We start from the raw sequence: 10,758 nt of genomic DNA on the forward strand, positions 1-10,758 counted from the left end.
ACAGGGAACATGAAAGAGCAGGCGGGCAAGGAAGACTTACGTACCGACAGATGCAGGGAGAACAGACTACAGATCAAAACAGACATGGTACAAGGACAAAACGCTAGAAAGGTAAGACGGCGAGAACAAGCCAGAGCAGGACACGGCAAGGCAGGATTCACACAAAACAATGACCGACACGGAGGACTGACACCAGGGGGTTTATATACACAGAAACAAGACGGTGGAACGAGACTCAGGTGTATATGACTAACGACGAGGGCGTGACAGACAGAGGGAGGAACGAATGGGAGCGGGGAGCTAGGCGGGACCAGGGAGGAGGGAGGGGCTGGACGTGATACTCTGCACCTTCAATTGAAATGTATAAAAATAATAAATTAAATTGCATGTTCAAATGCTCCTGGCCCGGCCCCTCCGTCAAATTTTAGAATCCATTGTGGCCCACAAGTCAAAAAGTTTGCCCACCCCTGGACTAAATACACACACAGTAATCAAACTAAACAAGGAACAGGTGACCGTACTTACACAAGGAGCGGAGGCAAACATAACTGTGGTTAGCGTGACAATAGGGGTGCAGATGATACTGGATATTGGGGGGGGGGGACATGTCCCCTCCAGATTTATATTGACCCCATCCGAAATCTATCTATCTATCTATCTATATATATATATATATATATATATATATATATATATATATATATATATATATATATATATATATATATATATCCATCTGCGCCCCTGCGTGTCATGTATTGCACATTTTTTAAATGTCCTATATTTTTTTACTAAGCTACTTTTTTGGAGATTATTTTGTTTGACCTTGTTGAATTTTTCATTGAAATATTACCTCTGCTGGTAGAATTGCAGGAATTTTCACATGACATGTAAGTTCTAGAGCTGTATGTTTGCAGACATGCTATTGTAGCACACAGAGATTAAGCCAGTAATGCCTGAAATAATAACTGAAATACATTTAATAAATAATTGTAAAGAAAACATAAGGCAAATCCATACTGAAATCATCTTATTAAGGTAATCAGTAGAGACTTAAAGTTAAATTAAATAACACCATTCAATCTAATAAACAAAGCTACACCCATGTATGGTGTAAAATTGCCACCTATATGCCATTCTTGGTATTGCTGGTAAAGCAGTCTAGGTATTATACACTTCTGTAAATAAAGATAGAGATGTATCATTAACAGTGTTGGGAACGTTACTTTAAAAAAGTAATTAGTTATAGTTACTCACTACTTGTTCAAAAAAGTAACTGAGTTAGTAACTGAATTACTCTATAATAAAAGTAACTCGTTACCAGGGAAAGTAACTATTTGCGTTACAGTTAGAAAAAGGTAATATGCCAATTAATTAAGTTTTTTTAAAGCAGTTTTTACAGTCAGTTGAAATGAGTAGAACAGAAAATTGTTTAACTTTTGATATTTATTGTACATCCACAGACCAGTGCAGGATAAAATCCTAAACAGTTACACTATATAAAGTGCATTTACATCTATGAAATTAAATTAAATTCTCTCAACCTGAGACAACTGGTTTGTTTACAATAGAAGTAAACTTAACATTAAAACCTCTATTCTTAATTAAATAAATCAAATACCCAGTCTGGTAGACATTCAGGAACTTCAAGTATTTTCTTAAATAATGTTTATATCGCCTTGAAAGTTCTAGTTTTCTTCGGCTTGCCCCTGACATTTCGGCCTCTTCTCCTTTTGTGTCGTGTCACTCGCGTGCTTCGGCGCACGTGTAAAAACACTGGCTCTGATTGGCTATCATAACGCTGCCTTAGCCAATCGCTTACTGACTTGTTAAGTTAAACAGGTGTTACACCGAGAACTGTGATCTATCGAGATCTGTTACTCCTCACTAGCCTGGGCAGCGGTCCGCTCGCATTACTGTTAGTATATCAATATAGTAACGCACCGCTTTTAATGACCAGTAACGTAAACGGCGTTGTAACGACAGGAAAAGTAACTAATTATATTATCCCGTTACTGACAAAATGACGATGTTACCTAACGCCGTTATTTTTAACGGCGTTATTCGCAACACTGATCATTAATGATTCTAAGGGTATAAAAAATCATTGTCATTGTACTTTTATGCTATACATGAGCAGACAAAAATGAATAAGTGCAGCATACAAAACTTTATTACAAAATATAAACAGAGGCAATATGACAAGAAAAACTGACTGCAGTCAGATTTTCTTTTGTTACCTCAGTATTACATCATGCTAACGGGTTTGAGCATATGGTGTCAAAACCATATAAATATCAGAGGTGTTGGTTCCTCAGCCTACAACATTTTTTGAAACTTGACTTCCTGTAGCCTCAAGGGTCATTCAGATAAATTAACATTTTGATCCATGAATTTTACCGCAATAAACCAAATTGACGACTGCTTCAATTATACCTGTCCAGAGAGATCTCTATCTACTGCAGTATATGTGTTATTGTATATGGCTTTAATATGTATTGTTTTGGTGACAGTGTGTGGGAACCTGGTCATCATCATCTCTGTGTGTCACTTCAAGCAGCTTCACACACCAACTAATATGCTCATGTTGTCAATGGCTGTGTCGGATTTTCTCATCGGGGCATTGGTGATGCCAACAACATTACTTCAAATGATTGAATCATGTTGTATTTTCAGGAGAGTTTTCTGTGCATGGTATTTGTTAACTGCGAGTTTTCTCACAAGTGTATCTATATATAATGTTGCCCTCATTGCTGTGGATCGATATTTTGCTCTCTGTAACCCTTTCCTGTACACCAAAACAGTTTCAGTGAGCACAATGTGCATTGTGGTTCTATGTGACTGGTGTGTGTCATTGTCATATAATATAACACTACAGTACTTTAATTTAACATCATTAGGTGGAGCAGCATGTTCCAGAAGATGCTTTTTTGTGCTGACTGATGTCTGGTCTATGGTTGATCTTCTGCTGAATTTTGCTTTTCCACTTGCTATCATTATTATATTGTATGTTCAAGTTTTTTTTATTGCCAAAAAACATGCCACAGCCATTAGAGAGCTTAATAATCACACTAGGAGTCAGACCTCAAAGAAAACAACATACTCAATGAAATCTGAGAGAAAAGCTGCAAAAGTGCTTGGCATTTTAGTAACTGTGTTTGTGGCCTGTTTATTGCCATCCTTTTTTTACACTGTTTTAGGTAGTGTAATAGAGATTCAAGTAGACACACTACAGACATTTATGATGCTGGCTTTTCTTAATTCTGCAATTAATCCACTGATTTATGCTTTGTTTTATCCATGGTTTAGAAAATCTGTTAAATTAATTTTAACACTTAGCACTTAGCCAGATTGTAGATATTATACATAACATTTGCATTATATGGTGATTGTCACCCATGGCTGTTGATTAGGTAATTCATACAGTTATGCTGTATTTGCTAATGTTATAGAATCTGAAGAATTACTGAAGATATCAATTTATGTGTCTACTGATTAAGTCTTGTTATACTCATGGTGTAGGAGATCTGTTAAATTTATTTTATTTATTCTAGATATTTTGCACTGATTGTAGAATGATGAATATTCTTTGGTGGTTGAAACTGCTTTTACAATTGTCTTGAGGTTTTTGAGGGCTTATTTTAATAAACGTTTTAACACCTGTTCTACTTACCTACTTGAGATGTACCCTATATTTTATTTCTAGATGATACTAGAAATGTACAGGCATGATATCCTTTTCGTAAATGATAGACATATATGATGTCCATAACGTAATTGTGATGCGAGGAATGAATGAGGACACACACTTGGAAATAACCATGTAGAGACACATATTCAAGCCCAGAGGGATGGTCAGAGCCTGTACCGAACAGTAATGTATACAGCACAGGACAGTGATCTCCTTGTTACACGAAGCCATTTTAAAATAATCATTGATAGGCTACACATCTGAAAGAAACACATCTGACCCCAATTAATCAAATCAAATCAGAATTTATTTATATAGCGCTTTACAAGGGCTGTGGAGATGCAAGGGAGAATTTGGGGTGGTGAGAAGGGCCAGGGCAGTGGGTTGATCCTTCATCCATAGCTGGTTAGGCAGGTGGCTAACCCAGGGTGCATAGCAGGAAAGGCTCGTCTCTCATATCAGTATTTCTCGGGAAAGAGGGCAGCCATTTGAAAAAAGAAAATAGGGGCAATTAGCTCTGTACGAGCTTATATGTGGATCAGAGGAAACCTCACTAATAATATTTTTATGGATTTATTTTATAATAAAATAGAGAATATTAGACAAAATTTCAAACCTTTTATAGGTAATCCAATTGGTCTGTCGTCTGGTTTGGTTGATATTGAACTAAATTTTGCATTAGGGGAAACACTTGAAGCTTTTCATCCACTCCCACTATCAAAATTGTAGAAAATAATTTTATCATTAAATTGTACTACTTGCACACTAGACTCTGCTCCCTCAAAATTACTAAAAGAGGCATTACCAGTTGTGACTGAACCTCTTCTAATGGTACTTAACTTATCCATTACAATAGGTCACATACCCAAATCCTGTAAATTGGCGGTCATTAAACCTCTGATCAAGAAACCAAATCACATATAATTTATATTCAAGATCATAGAAAAAGCTGTAGCCCAGCAATTATGCTTATATCTGCATAGGAATCACATATTTGAAAAGTTCCAATATGGATTTAGGCCCCACCACAGTACTGAAACAAATTATCTCCTTCCTGCCTCAGATCAAGGCTATGCTTAACTAATCACTATCAGTTTGTACAGTAGAGGTCTGCGCGGGACTGCTTTTTTAAACCTGCTCCTGCCCGCTCCAGCTTGTTTTAGTCCCGTTACTGGCCACTCCCGCCAAAAAAATCGCTTGTTTTAATCCCGCACCCGCTCGCCACATACACATTTCTGTTGCTCCCGCCCGCAATCCTAATATGAATTGAATTAATTTAAATTTAGTACTTGAAATTTTCTTATGTATTTATTAAAACAGCAATATAGTGATGGATCGCGCTATCCCATCCGAATTGTGCATGCGTGTTGCTTCAAACCAGAGGTACCTGATTTGTGGCTATTGTACACCAACACTTTGACATCTATCACAACAAGCAAATTAATTACAAAATGACTTCCATACATCAGACATGCCTGTAGTTGGCTTAATTGTGGTGTATTAGCCTGTTTTAATTGAATTTTCCACAGCTGAAACTGGTTGACCGTCTAGTCTCTGCCATTTCTGTATCACAATGACAAAATGACGCACACTTCATGTTCACGTGAATGTTTTGAATTAGTTAATTGCCTACTTACTGAATGATTAGTTGTTTTCCTCCTGTTCCTTATGCATGGAAATCATTGCGTTATTATTATAATTTTCTAGAATATTTATTAATTTGCGTGATTTTTCTACGTGGTCCCGCTCCCGCATCGCCTGGACTAATTAAACTCCCGCCAATAACAATTAAATTCTGTCCCGCGCCACAAGATATTTTGACGGGTCCTGCGAGACCTGCGGGGCTACCGCGGGAGTGCAGACCTCTATTGTAGAGCTCAATAATATTCTGTCCAAATGCACACAAGTGAAATATGGAATCCTGCAAGGCTACATCTTAGGACCACTATTATTTACATTATATATGCTACCATTGGGCATAGTTATAAACAAACATGGTGTCAGTATTCACTGCTATGCAGATGACACCCAACTTTACATATCAGCCAAACATGATGACAAATCCAGATGTGGGAAAATTGAGGCCTGCGTAACAGATGTTAAATGTTGGATGTCGCTAAACTTCCTCCAACTTAATGGGGACTGTTACGTGCATGGAGTGCACGTTGTGTTTTCTGTCTACATCCTCTGGCCGTGGACAATCAACATTGGAGAGTTCCACCAATCCGGTTACAGAAAGGCTTCATCGGCTAACCAATGGGACGCTGTGGAAGGCGGGCGTTCTGGCATAAATTATGGCTGCAAGGACGCACGAGGGCAGAGACACACCTGATTGCTGTTTGACAGAGTTGTTGTGTGGCTGAGGTTGTGTGGCTGAGTTGTTTGTTGTGCAGAAAACCAGTCTAGTTCTATATGTATGTTTCATGTGGTGTATGTAGGGGGTTATCAGGTCTCCTGAATACTTCAGAGCGTGTACTGTGCTCACTGTTCATGTGGGAGGCTATGGTGGGGTAGGTTAGTTTCTTTCTCGTTTGTAGTATTGTTTTGTTGTATAGGATAGGAGGCGGGCGTCACTTTTGTATGTTTGTTAGGTTAGGGGTTTGTTAGGTAGGGAAGAGTTTTTTATTTCTTTCATTGCTTTGATGCCGCCTGTGACCCACCGTAGTCAGACATGTGTATGTGGTATGTGTACGGTAAATGGGCATTACCATTTCAGCCCATTTTGAGATGTTACGACTTTTGTCTAGACTTTTGTCTATGTACATCTGTTTTGTGTGTTGGCTCTCTGGACCAGTAAAATCTCTAGTCGCTATCAGCTTGACTCCGTGCCGTGTATTTATCTTATTCCACCCTGCACACCCGTAGAGAGGGGGACGTAACAGGGACAAAACGGAAGTTCTCCTGCTGGACCCAAAGGCCGCAAGACAGAAAATACCAGATCTTATGCTAAATCTCACAGACTACCCAATTACAGCAGGCTCAGTAGCCATAAATCTCGGCGACATACTCGACTGACCCATCATTTGACAAATACATATATAATACTACAAGAATAGCTTTCCTACATCTCCGCAACATTGCCAAGCTAAGAAATGCATCACGCCTTTGTTAGCTCCAGATTAGACTACTGTAACTCATTACTGTCAGGATGCTCATATAGAAATCTAAATAAACTTTAAATAGTTCAAAATGCTGCAGTCAGAGTTCTGATTAGAATTAGAAAATTCTATCAAAATCAGGCCATTCCTACCAGCGCTGCATTAGCTCCCAGTAAAATTTCGCATTGATTAAAAAAATTCTACTGACTTGTAAAGCACTGCTTGCTCTTGAATGTGTGCGGGACTCTGACACAGTCTCAATCTTTAACTCTAGGTTGAAATCGTACTTATTTCATTTAGCGTTTGGTAATTAATGTGCCCCTTTACATAAAGGTACAGATCCAGGGGTTCATGGGCGAAGGGTTTTATGGTAAACTGGGACCCTGGTACCATCACCCTGTCACTGCATGTGGTCACTCAAGTTTGTTGACGGTGTAGTGCAGGGATCGGCAATCTGTGAGACATGGAGTGCCAACTTCAAAATTTTCTTGCATTATATAGTGATTGTATGTGACGCGTCAAGTATAAACACCTCCGCCTTTCATGCAGGTTCGCGCGAGGTGTGAGGAGTCGCGCGCTAAGGTCACTCGCTAAAGTATAATCCAAAATAAATAATCCAGCCTTGACGCGGCTCAGGGATTACGTCACACGCAGTGCCGTGCGGCCGTAGTGCCTGTAGATTAAAATTTTAAGAGTCCAATGAAGGTCATTTAAAAACCAGGACATTTCCTCACTTTAAAAAAACCCAGGGACGCCTAGCCGGCAGGTTTAACGGCTTTGGCTTTTTCTGCGGGCTCTTTGTCGTCGTGTCGTGTTTTGCCTCGAAATGCTTCTTAATGCTGGAAGTTCGGCACGCAATGTTGTCATAGCACAGTTTACACACAGCACAATCTTTGACATACATAGTCTTCTGTCCAGGGCTGAAATGCCCTCACTTTGTTTTTTTAACTGGAGGCTCTGTCATCTCTTGTAACGCTATCAGGTAGGCTAACTGATTTGTATTAGGCTAAATTTAAACATGGGTCTGTGGCGGGTGTTGAGTGCAGATCATTGAGGAGCGATTTTGATCGGAGGATCGTGCTATCTGTCTGAGATTTTTTATTTATTTTTATTTTTTGCTGATGCTGGTCCAACATGGCGCATGCCAGTGATTACGCCTCGGCCTGCCAGCAGTGGCACGCGTGCCATAGGTTGCCGACCCCTGGTGTAGTGGATGGATGCCAATGTCTCAGAACGCTGGATTAGGGAGAAGAACCAGTGGGCAGACGCACTCTCCAGGTCCTTTCCGGGCAGCAAAGAGCCCACCAGTGACGAGCCGGTGATAAGCCCCGAGTGTTTCCTACACTGTAAAAAATCTGTTTGCTTATGTTCTGTGAATATAAAAATTAATGTGGGCAAAGCATGAAACATAAAAATAGTTACTCCAAAAACAAAAAACGAGTTGTGCCATCAGCTGCTGCATTTTTACCATTCAACTTAATATTTTGTGTTCAGTGAATGAGCATTATGGTTCTCAGTCAACATGTCAAGTCCAAAGAAAAAATCTCTGTTGGGCGAGCAATAGTGGTAGTGGTGAAACTAATGCGCATGCTCGAGAGAAGATTTTCTTGGCGCCTTCTGCACCAAAACTAAAATGAAGACCCAGCATTTCACCATTTATCTAGAGGACTTCAAACGTTCACTGAGTGAAGTTAATGTGGATCCTTACTAAGCTAACACAACTAACTTGGTGGTGTTTGTTGAGTTTGAATTTTGAACAAGGTCGTATTTCAACATATTTTCCAAACATAGTTATCAAAACTAGCGCTAAGCCAACAAGTTGTTTTTCAGTGTTTAACTTTGCTATGAGTTTAGTAATGTTAGTGTTAATACTGTTGTGGTTGGCAAGGACAAGCTACCGATTAACCGTTACGTGTTAACTGTCCGTTTCAAATTTAACTTTACCTCACGTCGGCAAACTGTTAGCATGCGGACAAACCTTAGCTACCTAGCTAGCTAGATCTGCGTAGTAATTAAGCATTTGCTGAAGCCCAATTGATTTCTAATTAAGTACTTTTTTAGATACTATTTCCAACCACATACAGCTCCGCGGTCAGTTCTCCCATTTCCCTGGATGTTTGTTGTATGCGTGTTAGTGTCCCCCTACTGTTGGGAATTTTCTTCTCCGACCCAGACGGGCCCCAACACCGCCCCGATGAACCGACTGGTTTTTGACTGAGTGGTCCAAGCAAAGTCTTGACAACAAAAGTTCTTTTAAAATGATTTATATAGAATATTAATGAATGCAATATAATAGAAGTATACGTGGTACAAACTCTTCAGTGCACTGGTGCTAGTTGCCTAGGAATCTACCTAACCCAAGTGGATCTCAGCAGTGTCCAAGCGAAAAGCCTCCCGTGCTGGGCGATGTCCTCTCTTTCATACTCTCTGTCCATAAGTTTCGATTTGTTAAGTTTCGATAACTCCCCAATCCTGGCTGCTCTCCATGGAAATTCACCTGCTCCTCTTCTCCCAGCCTGTGTGCCTGGTTATCTAAAAACTGCTTGCTACACATCCTGCACTGAATAGGCCCCTTCTGTTCTCCTCAAGGCCACTGAGGCCTCCTTACTCCTGCTTTCCCACAGTCTTCCTGAAAAACACTAAATTGACACATCAAGTTATTAGCCTTTAATTTTCTTTTTTCCAACATTCCCCCTTTTAGACCAAAACATTGGTCTAACTCTAGTCTAATACTAAAATCTATCTAGCCCAGTGCACTTATTAAAAGAAAGACAATCATAAAAATCCCTAAATGTGTATACATTCATAGTGTGACTATGTCAGTTAGTACAACGTCTATGTGTTCTTTTATGTGATTGGTGGGTTCTGGATCACTCCCCAGTCGTGGGCCGAGACCTTTCAGACTATTCGGAGATGCCCCCCTTCATCTCCCACGGTCTCGTGACTTGACGTTGTCCCCGAGACCCAGGTCCCGCCTGGTGGGAGATCACCTCGACCCGTTCTATTAATGTGCCCATGTGTCATGCATATTACTTTTAAGCTAGTGAATCAGCTTTCATGTGCTGTTGGTTGTGCTCTAATGTGTGGTGCGTCTTCATTCTTCATCAGTCGCTGACGCTGCCAATACCTACAAAGCAAGCATAATTAATCAAAAACAACAAGTTTTTCACACAGAATCGTCTTCTTCAGATGATATGTCATCATCATCCTCCGCCATCAGTGGCATAGTGTATGGTGGTGGGTTCTTTGCGTCCCCCTTCTCAATCGCGGCTGTGATCAACCTTTGGGTGAGAGATCTGATACATGGTATACAACAACATCCACAAATAACAACAATTGCAATAAACACTGCTACTGACATAAACAAGGACATAATTAGTGCCTTCCATTTCCCAAACACCTTCGTGAACCACTCCTCCATGGGGTTACTGATACCTGAGGCCTCCTGCATCTCCTTAGATAAAGCCTTCAGTCCGTCCAGAGCTCTGGTCACCGACCCGTCCGGTGCGGTGTTATTGGGAATGAAGGTACAACAGTTGTCGCCAAACATGAAACATACACCCCCTTTTTCCGCCAGGAGCATATCTAGAGCCATTCTGTTTTGTACGGCCATCAGTGAGGTAGCTCTTAGTTGTTCGCTCAGCCCCTCTATTGCGTCTCTCGTTAGGTTGGTTAATCTCAGCACATTGTAATGGACAAAGTTGATCCTATCTACATTCTTGTTCGGTGTTACTGGAAACAAGGCTGATATAATTGGAATGTTCTCAAAGCCCGTAGCTATTTGATCAACTAGCTTGTATTCATTGGGGACCCCCCGAGGCACTCCTATGGAGTCAATGTATGTTGGTGACCCTATGGACAAATCAAAGGCGTCACGCTTCTTTCTCCCTTGGGCTATAGCAGGCTGCGGTGTGATTTCCCTCAGCCCTATCATTGTTATTGGTGTGATTAGTCTAACCATAGCACAGA

General features: G+C 40.4%; 1 protein-coding gene across 1 annotated transcript; it reads left to right on the plus strand.

The window, feature by feature from the left end:
• The first annotated feature begins 2,389 nt into the window (after positions 1 to 2,389).
• On the plus strand, positions 2,390 to 10,481 carry LOC143523646 (trace amine-associated receptor 13c-like). The gene is made up of 2 exons (XM_077018203.1): positions 2,390 to 3,333; positions 9,944 to 10,481. The coding sequence occupies exons 1-2, from the start codon at positions 2,390 to 2,392 to the stop codon at positions 10,479 to 10,481; spliced, it is 1,482 nt and encodes a 493-aa protein (XP_076874318.1).
• Positions 10,482 to 10,758: the final 277 nt, after the last annotated feature.

Source organism: Brachyhypopomus gauderio, chromosome 9 (genome assembly GCF_052324685.1).
Source record: "Brachyhypopomus gauderio isolate BG-103 chromosome 9, BGAUD_0.2, whole genome shotgun sequence".
Classification (NCBI taxonomy): Eukaryota; Metazoa; Chordata; class Actinopteri; order Gymnotiformes; family Hypopomidae; genus Brachyhypopomus; species Brachyhypopomus gauderio.